Source organism: Enhydra lutris, unplaced genomic scaffold, assembly GCF_002288905.1.
Source record: "Enhydra lutris kenyoni isolate GAN:26980312 unplaced genomic scaffold, ASM228890v2 scaffoldscaffold47, whole genome shotgun sequence".
NCBI lineage: Eukaryota > Metazoa > Chordata > Mammalia > Carnivora > Mustelidae > Enhydra > Enhydra lutris.
In genome coordinates this window covers 15,506,298-15,519,910 of record NW_019154131.1, presented here as the reverse complement: position 1 = coordinate 15,519,910, position 13,613 = coordinate 15,506,298, and the positions used below count along the sequence as shown (strand labels likewise).

Below are 13,613 nucleotides of genomic sequence, written 5' to 3'. Positions count from 1 at the left end.
TGGATTAAAGCCTTATTATAAGACCTGAAACCATAAAATTCCTAGAAGAAAACATAGGCAGTAAGCAACCTGATGTTGGTCTTAGAAGGATCTTTTGAATGTCTCCTCAGACAAGGGCAACAAAAGCAAAAACAAACACATGAGACTATATCAGAATAAAAAGCTTTTGCACAGCCAAGGAAACCATTAACAAAATGAAAAAGCAACCTATGGAATGGAGAAGATGTTTGCTAATGACATATCTGATGAGGGGGTCAACATCCAAAATGGAAAAAGAACTATATTTTTATAGGTTTTCTATATCTTATCTCTAAAATGTTACATATCATAAACAGCATATATTATGTATCTAATGAGTATGATTATATATAATTTTACATTAGAATAGGCATTGATATTTTATATATCAATGTTATTATAATTATTATAATTATTTACCATGCTATATACTAGAGCTAACAGATGTTATATAATAGAGCTAACAGATACATGTTACTGTGTTAATAGGATATAGAACATCAATATACCATTATATAATATATAACGTAGTATTACCTATAAAGTCCCAGCAGATCTAAAACCATACTGATCACAAGACTGACAAATAGGCAAATGACTTACCTGAGCTTCCTTGGCTCCCACTTCCCACTAAAATTTATATTTAGTTTCTGTTTCCTTCTACTCCTTTACTCTAATTTGGTTCCTACCACCATCCCTCCACTGACATGGCTTCCTCTAATGTAAACAAGAAACTTTTACTTATTGCACCCTAAGACTTCTTTCCATACCTTACTCGGTCCCTTCTGCTTATCATACAATCCTTCTGACCACACTTTCTCCTTGTTTTCAGTACACTCCAGCCCCTGGAGTTCCATAAAAACCCATGTAATGTAATCCCACGGGTAAAACTCCCACCCCAAAGAAGAGGTCTACAGGGACGCCTGGGTGGCTCAGTTGGTTGGACGACTGCCTTCGGCTCAGGTCATGATCCTGGAGTCCCGGGATCGAGTCCCTCATCGGGCTTCCAGCTCCACGGGGAGTCTGCTTCTCTCTCTGACCTTCTCCTCGCTCATGCTCTCTCTCACTGTCTCTCTCTCTCTCAAATAAATAAATAAAATCTTTAAAAAAAAAAAAAAAAAAAGAAGAGGTCTACAAATCTGTACCTTTAGCCTAAGCTTCTATCCTAAATTTTCAGGCCACATATCCAACTAGCCATGGTCCTTACACACCTCACACCAACCATATCTAAAGCCAAATTTATCCTCTTCCCTCCAACATCAGTTGGAGGTAACATCAGTTACCATTTCTCAAAGTGAAGGGCACCATCCAGTTGCTCAAAAGAGACAGCTGAGACTCAGCCAAGGAACTTCTCCTTGACCATCTACTCAGCCACAAAGCCCTACTGATTTCATCTCCTCCCTCTCTCTTTTCCCACTCTCTATTCCTCCCTCTTCTACTCTTTCCTACTCTCTTCCCCTAATTAGTCCCTTGCTATGAACTGAGTTGTGCCCCTGCCACACAAATACATATGTTGAAGTAACCATACCTAGTTACTTCTTACCTGAAGTAAGAATACCTAACTACCAAGCTGACTATATTGGGAGTATGAAAGTAATTAAAAAATTAAATGAGGTCATGTCTGGAAGTCTCTTGAGGTCACAGAAAGTGTCTTTTTATGTATGTATTCTATAGGGTCTGGCATATAATAGGTGTTCAAGACTTGGAGCACCTTAACTGGTGCTCCAAATGTAGTGATCGTTTTTATAACAGATGACAAAAGTAGTCATTAACAGTATGGTCTAATGGTATTTGACCAAACACCTTTGATACCAATAACGTTAAAAGAGCACACTCACCCTGCTACTGCAAGACCCAATTAAGAGAACTGATGTATTAAAATGTCATACTCTCAGGGCACCTGGGTGGCTCCGTAGGCTAAGCATCTGTCTTCAGCTCAGGTCATATCCCAGGGTCCTGGGATCGAGGCTCGCATCGAACCTCCCTCTCCCTCTGCCTCTGCCACTCAACCTGCCTATACTTGCTCGAGCTCTCTATCGCTTCCTGTCAAATAAATAAAATAAAATATTTTAAAAAGGAGTGTGGTTTTATTGGTACTCTCCTTACCTCCTTCAAAAGTTCAACACTGTGCTCTAAAAGGTGAATTAAAGATGAGCATTCCCCAGTTATCGTTAGGCTGACTTCACAGACACACAGCAGCTGCAGGGTCAGCTGGGTAAGCTGAATTTTCCAGAAAACGGGATGACGCAGTAAGCTTAAATATACTTCCTCAATAAACAGCATCACTTCTGTTGTCTGGATCAAATCTTTTACCTGTTTAAAAAAAAGTCATTATAGGATATTAAAATAATATACAAGGGGGGGCGCGCCTGGATGGCTCAGTGGGTTAAAGCCTCTGCCTTCGGCTCAGGTCATGATCTCGGGGTCCTGGGATCAAGCCCCGCGTCAGGCTCTCTGCTCAGCAGGGAGTCCGCTTCCTCCTCTCTCTCTCTCTCTCTCTCTCTCTGCCTGCCTCTCTGCCTACTTGTGATCTCTGTCAAAAAAAAAAAAAAAATCTTAAAATAAATAAAATAAAATAATATACAAAACAAAGGATAATTTTAAACTATCTAAGAAGTTTTGGGGCGCCTGGGTGGCTCAGTGGGTTAAAGCCTCTGCCTTCGGCTCAGGTCATGATCTCAGGGTCCTGGGATCGAGCCCCGCATCGGGCTCCCAGCTCCTTGGGGAGTCTGCTTCTCCCTCTGACCTTCTCCTCTCTCGTGCTCTCTCTCACTCATTCTCCCTCAAATAAAAATAAAATAAAATCTTTAAAAAAAAATTGTTAAAAAAAAAAAAAGAAGTTTTGGCAATCTTTTCTAAACCTATAAAGACTTAGAGAGATGAAGCATTTACATAACTCAAAGAGAATTAAACCAGGTAAAAACTCTGCCTTATTTTTGCCACTAACCAAAATATAATTTGCTACTGTTTCTGTTACTGCTGGCTGACACAAATTCTTTTTGTTTATTTTTCTGACTTCTCTGAGTGAAGATTTTTCTTTTTTAAGACAAACGACAAAGACTGTGCCAACATGTTGAAGGAAATTAATCAGAGTTGGTTTTGAGCTCTCCAAATGAACTCTCAACGATTCCAACACAGTTACCTAGAAGAAAAGGGTTGGCGTGTTATTCTAATGTACTACTAAGCCCTTCATCTGGAAGAATTTGCTCAGACAACCTTAACTGAGAGCACCATTTCCACACTTGGCAGATGCAATGAAAGACCATATTCAAATGGTAGGGTGTCTTCTCAACAGGCTAATGCATTAGATAGGAAGGACTTGGGTGCTCTTGAAAATCCCAATTCAATTCAAACCCAGCTGTTCCGATCAAAATTCTGGAGTTGGTATTAAGGATATGGTCCTGCTCACAGACACATTGGCATTTACCAGAGATTACAAACAATGAACCATCTGCTTCAATCAGAAGCCTTGTGTCTGTTAAATTTATCAAGAGGAAAGCCTACAGTTGACCAGCTGTACCTTTCACCAATCGTTACCACCATAATAACCCAAAAGGATTATAAGTTACACAAAAAGAAAAATTAATTCCTAGCAAACAAGAGGGAAAAAAGATATTAAAAGATCAAGGGAGAAGAGACAAAAAAATAGTAATTTATAAAAAGATAAACAGTCAAGTAGCTAAATTATTTTATTCTTTTGCAAACCTACAATGGGAAAAGTAAAAGGCCACCAAGAAAAGGGACTGACACCAAGACAAAGCCTCATGTTTATTGGACAATATATTTCCTTGAATGTATTTTTTGTGCATACTTGAAATTTTCCATAATAAAAAAAAATTTTGGACAACCTCAGCAAGCTAGCATTAAAGACTCTGTAATCTTTACCAATAGTTTTAGCAATACTTGTAATGTTCTGTCTTGATGTAGCAATAGATTACGTACAATGGATTACATGTGCAATGACAAGAGTCACAATTAAAAAGAAGGAACTATTTGGACCAAAGTCAACAGTGAAGTTTAAGGCAGGTAAATTAAAGACAAACAAACAAATACGAATATTAAATGGAAGAGCAACTGGCGTGAAAAGAAACTAGAAATTTCATGAACCATCATTTCATCATGGGTCAACACGGCAGCATGGCTATTTCTAAAATAACATTTTTTTTAATTGATGAGAGTCTATTCATGTGCACAGTATGGGTCAGACCACAAATACAGGAGTGTATTCAGCTCTAAAAAGAGCATTTCATAGTAACACATTCTGAGCGCTAATAAACTAGAGAATTCCTGGCAACAGACAGTGAAAAGTCTGGAAACCCTAGTAAAAAAAAAAGTGATGAAGGAAAGAGAGGAGGGAAGGATGGAAAGGAAGAAAGAGAAAGAAATAAACACAAAATAGGATGGAGGTGGGTTTTTTAAAAAGCCTGTTTTGTTTCGTTCTATAAGGAACAGAAATTAATGGGTAAAAGGAAAATGCAGGTCAATTAGAAGTACTAAACAAAAAGGCTGCCTTGCAAAACAGCACACTTCTTATCCCTAAAAATTTAGTCATGGGATGGTTATCTCGGAGAGTTTAAGAAATACCTGTAATCAGTGGGAAAATGGATTACATTCCTACTAAAATCCCTCCTGACGCTCAAGATTCTTCATACTCTAATAAAGCCAATTTGTTAAGTGATTAAACGTATTTATGTTGCTAGTTCCATTAGTTCCCAATGATGTACCCAACTCCTTTTTCTTTCTTCGCCTAGCTCAATTATATTAATAAGCCACAGATTCCCCCAAATATCTCGCAGAGCTCACGTGTGGAAATTACTTAGGCTCACGATCCAGGTACACGGGGATGAAGGCAAACATCTAGCAGAGAGCACAGAACTGGGCAATGTAAGCACGAGCTGGGAAAAGTGTACCCCAGTCCAAGCTGTTCTGCTATACAATGCTTTACTGCCCACACAAAACAAAAGCTTTGGAAAAGCCACAGGAGAATTCATTTTAATTAACTTTTCTCTGCCTTGATTACAGGGAAGCCCATTTATGAGTCACAAAGGAAAGATTCAGTCTAGTCACTCTTTGCTAACACAAACTTAAAACAGGTCATCTGTGACCTCAAGTGATCACTCTGAAAAATCCTCACAGATTCCCTCCATCAGCTAAGCAGCATGGCACTCAGATTCTAGGCAAACGGGAAAACTCGACGATGAGAGGGACAGCCTGATAACTTAATCCTTACACTGACATCATAACCCAGTGGTAAGTGGCATTTTTTTTTAATCTGCAGTTATAGAGACATTAGCTCATATTTATTTCTCCCTCGACCTTCCCCGGCATTTTCTCCATGCCTGTTCAACATCTTTGATCCATCTACTTCGAATTATGAGAATTTACATACTTGTCTTAACTCCCTTCCTAGGCTGTGGCCTTCTCACAAGCAGGAGACAGCAGGGTCACCGAGTACATTGTCAGGAGACATGTGGAACCTGGACTCTAGCCAGCGCTCAGCTGGTCATGCCCTGCATTTCCAGAGCTGTATCTGCCCAGAGGCACACCTTTTTCTAATTTGTACAGAGTTTTCTTTCTTGTAACTCTTGTGTCTAGCACAAGGAGGAACTCAACTCAAAATTCTTTACCCTGAGAAGTCTTCCCTGAACAACAGAAACCTTTTATTTCTTACTAATGCTAAAATAGATTATATTGATTTACAGGTCTGTGAACTTAGTTATAACAGGATATGTGTAAATGTTAAATCTATATTTGGTTCCTTCCTCATCTCCAAAAGCCTGCAAGCATTTCTAGAACCAGGCTTGTATCCAAGTTTGCAAATCATGGGTTCTACTCTATGCATGATGGGAACAATCAACACTGATTGACGCTGCTGTTGCATCAGTGGAGGAGGACGAGGGGCCTTACCTGCAAACACGGAACCATGTCACAACACAGCTGAAGTATCTGTTGTTCCAAGACTGATGGTTGCTCTGGGTCACCAGGAACCCGGGGTTGAAGTAAGACTTTTAGCAGCATTAGGCGCAGTTTAGCGTATTCTTGTAACTGGGATGGTTCACAATAGAGATACCATAGAAATGGTGCCATTATTTGGATACACGAAACTTCTGACCTGCAAATCATTTCATGCATAAGCCAGTCACCAAGTTCAACAGGGTACCAAGCAGTAATTGTCAAACATCAACTTATAGTTCATGACACGCTAGGATAACACTGAATGTAACTTGATTTTGTGATTCTTCAATTCCACCATGACTTACCGGGATCCATGCCTCCCAGGTCTTTGCACCCTGGGGGAAATGACAACACCAGGAGTCCAGAAGCCTGATGCCCAGGACTACAAGAATGTTTACTCGCATACTAAAATAGCATCTGCATCTGCAGGACCAGGCTTTGGTGGACATCAAAATGACCCTAGAACCTTTTCGGAATTGCAGAAGTCAGGATGCACGCTCCAGGGACAGGACATGGGCACGCATTTTTGGAAAAACTCCACAGGGGCAGTTCTATGGAAAACAAAACTATACAGACATCCCAAGAAGACTACATGAACCGTTAACATTTACTTGTCAAATGGTCAACACATGGGGTGTCCAAGCTATTGCACCTCATGCCTTTCAATCCATGTCCTCACCACAACCCTATGAAATAAAACCATCCCATTGCGCAGATGCAGAAATGAAAGAGGAGAAAGGTAATTTGCCAAGTCCTTCCTCTTAAGCGCTTCCCACTCAAAGGAGGAAGGCTTTACATATCTTTCATATCTATTTAGATTTCAACATACCTCAATAACTCATCCGAAGTCACTAAAATTTAGCTAGAATTACCCTTGAGGTATATACGTTTGATCAGGTCATTAACCAGCTTAAAAGAGCGTGCCCCCTTAAGATAAAGTATTTAGCCCAACTCACAAACCCTCCATAATCGAGCCTCTGCTTGTCTTTTCAGCCTCAATGGTCACTCCCCTCTGCTCTCCACTGAGCTACACTAAATGTCTTTCAGATGTTCTGTCAGGTTCTCTGAATGTTCTTCCCACTTGCTGTTCCCTCTACTTAGAACATTCTCCTCTTTTTTTCCTCTCCTGTTCCTGCCTCTGCTAATTCCTCTCACCTTCCAGTTCTTGCCTTTAAAATGACTCCCTTGGGGCGCCTGGGTGGCTCAGTGGGTTAAAGCCTCTGCCTTCAGCTCAGGTCATGATCCCAGGGTCCTGGGATCGAGCCCCACATGGGGGGGGGGGGGGGCCTCTGCTCCACAGGGAGCCTGCTTCCTCCTCTCTCTCTCTGCCTGCTTCTGCCTACTTGTGGTCTCTGTCTGTCAAATAAATGAATAAAATCTTTAAAAAAATAAAATAAAATGACTCCCTGAGGGCCTTCCCTTAACCTAATGAAAGGCAGAGCCCCATTATGGGTTTCCACAGGACAATGAATATATTGTCATTATTTACTAAATACCTCTCTCTATCTCGGGCCATACTATAAGCCAAATGACCGCATGGATTTCTGTTTACTGCTGGATCACCGATAATGACATAGTAGGCCTCCAAAGAGATATTCAATTACTAAATTAATAGATTCAGTTATACTACATCATAGAGTAGTATTACAATTAGCATGCAGATATCATAATTTTATTTTACTGTTTCATATTTATTATACATAAGGAATTATTAGATAAGCTATAAAGGTGAACAGGCATTATCTTTTTTTTTTAAGATTTTATTTATTTATTCATGAGAGACACAGAGAGAGAGAGAGAGAGAGAAGGAAGCAGACTTCCCAAGGAGCAGGGAGCCTGATGTGGGACTCCATTGTAGGACCCTGGGATCATGATCTGAGCTGAAGGCAGATGCTTAACCGAATGAGCCACCCAGGTGCCTGGCATTATCTATCCTTAAGAGGCATACAGTCTAGGGGCACCTGGGTGGCTCAGTCAGTTAAGTGTCTTGGTGTGGGCTCAGGTCATGATCTCAGGGTCATGGGATCAAGCCCGAGCACAGAGCCTACTTGGGATTTTCTGTTTCCCTCAAACAAAAAAAAAGAGGTGCACAATCTAACAATGGCAATCAGCTCTGTTCCTGGACTAGAGGACATAAAGTGAAAACTTCTAAAAGAAAGGTAGAGAGTACAATACTTCAATACTTCATGGAGGAAATGCTATTTAAATTATGCTTGACACATAATTTTATAAAACTATACATTAAACAGCAATGTGATTTCAAAACACCATTAACATATTTTCAAGTTACCAAACTGGTAAGATTTACTTATTCATTTATTCTCTTGGCAAAATTTACTGAGTACCTACAGTATCCCATTCACCCTTCTATGTGCTAGAAACAAAGCAAGAGACAGAAAAAATACTCAATCTGATGGAGCTCACAAGCTGGAGGGATTTTTTTCCTCAAGAGACAAATATTTACACAATCTATAAAAAAACTTCTGAGGATTTCTGAGTTCATAATTCTTACTGAAACACGCCTTTTATCAAACCATCCATTTTAGGAAACTAAAAAAATCTTCATAGATCAAGCAAGCAGACGATGTATGTGTAGGTTAGAATACAAAGACGTTTCCAGAGAGAGATTTAAGAAACATTGTTTCTGCATCTCTAATAACACCTTCCCCCAAAGAATAAACACTCTCCAGGTGTCAAGAATATCCACAAACAGCTTATCAGTTTTCTCCTACTTCGAGATGCTAAAGGCAAACTGCAGGATTCACGTAAAGAAACGTATTTCCAAGAGGTTATTATTGTTTGACATCACGGACATAATGCTGAGCTTTGTCGGGACAATATAAGGTTTAAAAATCTCCTTGGCTTGGCGCCTGGGTGGCTCAGTCAGTTAAGCATCTGCCTTCGGCTCACAGCAGGATCCCGGGGGTCCTAGGATCAAACCCCGTTCCAGGCTCCCTGCTCCGTGGGGAGCCTGCTTCTCCCTCTCCCTCTGCCTGCCACTCTCCCTGCTTGTGCTCTATCTCCCTATGAAATGAATAAATAAAATCTTTAAAATAAATAAATGACTAGGGGTTGCTTGGGTGGCTCAGTGGGTTAAGCTTCTGCCTTCGGCTCAGGTCATGATCTCAGGGTCCTGGGATGGAGCCCCACATCGGGCTCTCTGCTCAGCGGGGAGCCTGCTTCTCCCCCACCCCTCTCTCTGCCGGCCTCTCTGCTTACTTGTGATCTCTGTCAAATAAATAAAATATTTTAAAAAATAAATCAATAAATAAATGACCAAATAAAAAATTTTTTAAAAATTAAAATCTCTTTGGCTTAATCTGTCCTGATTTTAGATTTTGTATTTCCTAGGTGGTATCTGATGACTGTCATTTCAGTGGGGTATGAAATTGACAGGTCTGAAGGAGAAAAGAAATATAATAAAACAGACAATTTGAAATCCCAAAGTGATTAAGAATGTTTACAAACGTAATTAACTGTGTGCGCATCTATCTACACCCAAGTGTCTCTTTATGTTCACAGAGGGAGAAGTGGTAGGGAAAAACTTGGAATGAAAGTCAAGAAACTGAGGCTTTGGGCCCATCTCAACCACTAATTAATCCTGTGACCCTGAGAAAGTCATTTGATGTTGCTCTCCTTCATTCCTTCATCTGAGAAATCATACATGAGACCAGATAAACTTGGAAGCACCAGGCCTAGAGACAATGACATCATTGACCATTTATGCAATTCTCAGGTCTATGACAATTTATGCAATTCTCAGGTCTTAACATCACAGGCCTTCTATAAATGAATGCAGAATTTAATTAGAAAATAATGCCCATAAAAATCTAGCATGAAGATACACTGTCATGTCAGGACATCTACATATTAAAAATGAACCCAGCTAATCAACAATTCCTAACACAGGAAGAGCCAGAATACAAGCTCTCTTCACAACATTTTGCCTTCTTCCCCTAGTTGTGAATCACTGTTTAAATTCTCAGCAAATTAAATCACCAACCTTCCTTCATTACCTTCCAAGCAACTGAAATTACTAAGTTCCTAAGCTAACTTGCTCTAAAATTAAATCTCAGGAAACTAATGGTTGGTCTGCTGAAAAATGCAACCAGAAATATCAATTTCATTCTGCAAAGAGTAACCCCATAGTGTAAAAGTGGACACGAGGCAACTGAAATTATTCTTAGCAAATAAATTTAATTTAGAACTTCTGATGAGGTGCCTGGGTGGCTCAGTGGGTTAAAGCCTCTGCCTTCAGCTCAGGTCATGATACCAGAGTCCTGGGATCGAGCCCCTCATTGGGCTCTCTGCTCAGCGGGGAGCCTGCTTCCCCCCCTCTCTCTGCCTGCCTGCCTGCCTCTCTGCCTACTTATGATCTCTGTCTGTCAAAAAAAAAAAAAAAGAAAGAAAAAGAACTTCCAAAAGGCTCTTGATAGCATAATCTAACATGAGAGAACTTGAATGAAAAGAGTCAACAGAAGCTTATCAGTGAAAAAAAACAAAGTCAATTAATAATCTTTTTTTAATTTATGAATATCTGGACATATTTCATTATAATAACTACATCCAAATCCCAACAGAATATTCCTTTGAAATGAAGATAACCAAAAGGTAATTAATTACACGATGGCTAACTCAAGAGTTGCAAAAGAAAGATATTCTTGAGGATTACCCTAAAAACAAGCTTGGGGCGCCTGGGTGGTTCAGTGGGTTAAAGCCTCTGCCTTCAGCTCAGGTCATGATCCCAGAGTCCTGGGATCAAGACCCACATTGGGGTCTCTGAACGGCAGGGAGCCTGCTTCCTCCTCTCTCTCTCTCTCTCTCTGCCTGCCTCTCTGCCTACTTGTGATCTCTGTCAAATAAATAAATAAAATCTTAAAAAAAAAAAAACAAGCTTAATAATAAATTTGGCACAACAGCAGCAGCATATTTTATAAAAAATCCTAATCTATTTAACAAGAGCAAGAAATCCTCTTTAAAAAAATGTATGAGTTTGGGGGGTGTGCCTGGGTGGTTCAGTTGTGAAGCGTCTGCCTTCAGCTCAGGTCATGATCTCAAGGTCCTGAGATTGAGCCCCATATCAGGCTCCCTGATCATCGGGAAGCTGCTTCTCCCTCTCCCACTCCCCCTGTTGTGTTGCCTCTCTCCCTGGGTCTCCCTCTGTCAAATAAAATTAAAAAAAAAAAAAAATAAAATTAAAAATGTGTTTGTTATTTTTACTTTCTGATAAAGATGAACAAAAACTTATTTAGGAAACGTTAATATCTTACCAATGAAAATGCAATCTAGGTGAGGGAATAGAGGTTAGTGATGTTTCTGTTGAGCTATCATCCAAATGTCACACTAATTTTTCTCATTGGCAGATGATCCAAGGTTCCCTATGTCCCTTAAAACTTCCTGTGGCAGTACACCGTGCCTAGAAATCCCATCTAACACTGAAATTATGGACTCAGAAATGGTTTTCTAAGAAACTGTATGGAGGGGCACCTGGGTGGCTCAGTGGGTTAAGCCTCTGCCTTCGGCCCCGGTCATGATCCCAGGGTCCTGGGATCGAGCCCCACATCGGGCTCACTGCTTGGCAGGAAGCCTATTTCTCCTTCTCCCACTCCTCCTGCTTGTGTTCCCTCTCGCTGTGTCTCTCTGTCAAATAAACAAATAAAATCTTAAAAAAAAAAAAAAAGAAAGAAACTGTATGGATAGGACATGGTAAGACCTTCAAGGGCAAGAAAATATGAATGAATGGAGCTAGTGTGGTGAATGTAACTCGGGCGTTGGATTACCTGGGACAATGGTGTCCTATCATGACCTTGCATGATGGTACTAAGTATGCAGTAATATTATATATTATAAAGCCCTCTACAACGCACCTCATGTACATAAATTCAATATTAATAGAGCAACTAGAAATGGGCCAGGCTTTATGAATACAAAGACTAATGAGGCACAGTCCCTGACCTCAGAAAGTTTTCCCAGAGAAGAATTATAAGTACAATAATAAAGTACAATAATGTTACAAATCACAGCTTAAGTTACGATGAGACCACATAAAACAGATGCCTCATTCAGCTTGGTAAGCAAGGACTTCGAAGCAGAGAGATTTAAAAGAGAGAAATGAGTCAGGAAAGAGTAAAATTCAAGAGTAAAATAGGTACTGATAATTGGGGTAAAATTCAAGAATAAGGTAGGTACTGATAAGCAAAGACACGGAGGAAAGGGAACAGCATGGCTCTCTGTGTGGAATCGAAAGCAAGTCCAAGTACCGCTGAATACACCATCCATAAACCAGTAAGTCCAGAGAAAACCGGGGAAATAGGTTGAAACCGTGTAAGAAAGAGAACCTAGCATAACAAACTTGATTTTACCGTCTAGTCCAGGGATTTTCCAACTATTTTGGAAGCCACACTATTGTTTGCCAGTAGAAAGCTGCCATGCCATAAGATATCAACATGCAGGTTCTATAGAAAGAGCTAACGAGGTAAAGGGCAGTCCCCATCCTCAGCCCACATTATGCAAGTGCAGTTTGAAAACCACAATTGTGTTAACTTAAGCAAGGGAGTGACACAATAAGATTTATTCTCGTCTTTTTTTTTTTTTTTAATATTTATTTATCTGAGGGGTGCCTGGTGGCTCAGTCGTTAAGCATCTGCCTTTGACTCAGGTCATGATCCCAGGGTCCTTCCTAAGATTGAGCCCCATATCAGGATCCCTGCTCAGCAGGAGGTCTGCTTCTCCCTCTCCCACTCCCCCCGCTTGTGTTCCCTCTCTCGCTGTGTCTATGTCAAACGAATAAATAAAATCTCTCTCTGAGAGAGAGAGTGCATGTGCACAAAGAGGTACAGGTAGTGGGAGAAGCAGACTCCCCGCTGAGCAGGGAGCCCGATACAGAGCTCATTCCTAGGACCCTGAGATCATGACCTGAGCCAAAGGCAGATGCTCAATGGACTGACCCACCCAGATGTCCCAAGATCTACTCTCTTGATATAACACCCTGATGGATTTTGAGAGAATCGCTCTGAGCAGGACAGGACTGGAGGCACAGATGCCAGTTAGGAACAGGTGGCAAAAGCCACAGAAAGAGATAAGGATATGAGCCAGTATCATGGCAGTACGAATGGAAGAAGGGGGGTTAGTTTTGAGGACCATCAGAACATGCTGGTGAAGCTGAACTAAGCCTATGTATGGAGATATTACTTGATTCCAACTGGAAGGTTTCCAGTGGAGAGATCACTCACTAATCAATTTCCGGGGGAAGAAGCTATCTTTCCTATGTATTGTGTAGTAGCTTACCAAATATTTCCAGTCAACTTTCCTAAGTAACCAATGGTTAAGGTTTTGTGTGTGTGTTTTTAAGATTTTATTTATTTATTTGAGAGAGAGAGGGCATGATCGGGGAGGAGCGGGAGAGGGAGAAGCAGACTCCCAGCTAAGCAGGGAAGCCTTAACTTCTTTAATAATAGCTTTTCTCATATTCAATATTTCAACCATCAATTAGATCTGGTAGGGCTTTTGAGGGTTTTTTTGTTTGTTTTTTGGTGGGTTTTGTTTGCTTTTTTTGCCTTTTACTATTCAAAAACACAACTATCTCCTATTCTAAAACACTTCTTTTCTTCAAGAGAAAACATAGTCAAAGCAGCTTAAAA

The 13,613-nt window shown here is 40.4% G+C and overlaps 1 protein-coding gene across 1 annotated transcript in view; it reads right to left on the bottom strand.

The window, feature by feature from the left end:
• Positions 1-13,613, bottom strand: part of LOC111156619 (focadhesin) — a 320,134-nt gene that overhangs the window by 234,755 nt on the left and 71,766 nt on the right. The window contains exons 7-8 of the mRNA XM_022517613.1: positions 5,926-6,130; positions 2,125-2,331 (exon numbers count right to left, since the gene is read on the bottom strand). Coding sequence (XP_022373321.1) covers positions 2,125-2,331; positions 5,926-6,130 — 412 coding nt within the window. The remainder of the gene's footprint in view (positions 1-2,124; positions 2,332-5,925; positions 6,131-13,613) is intronic.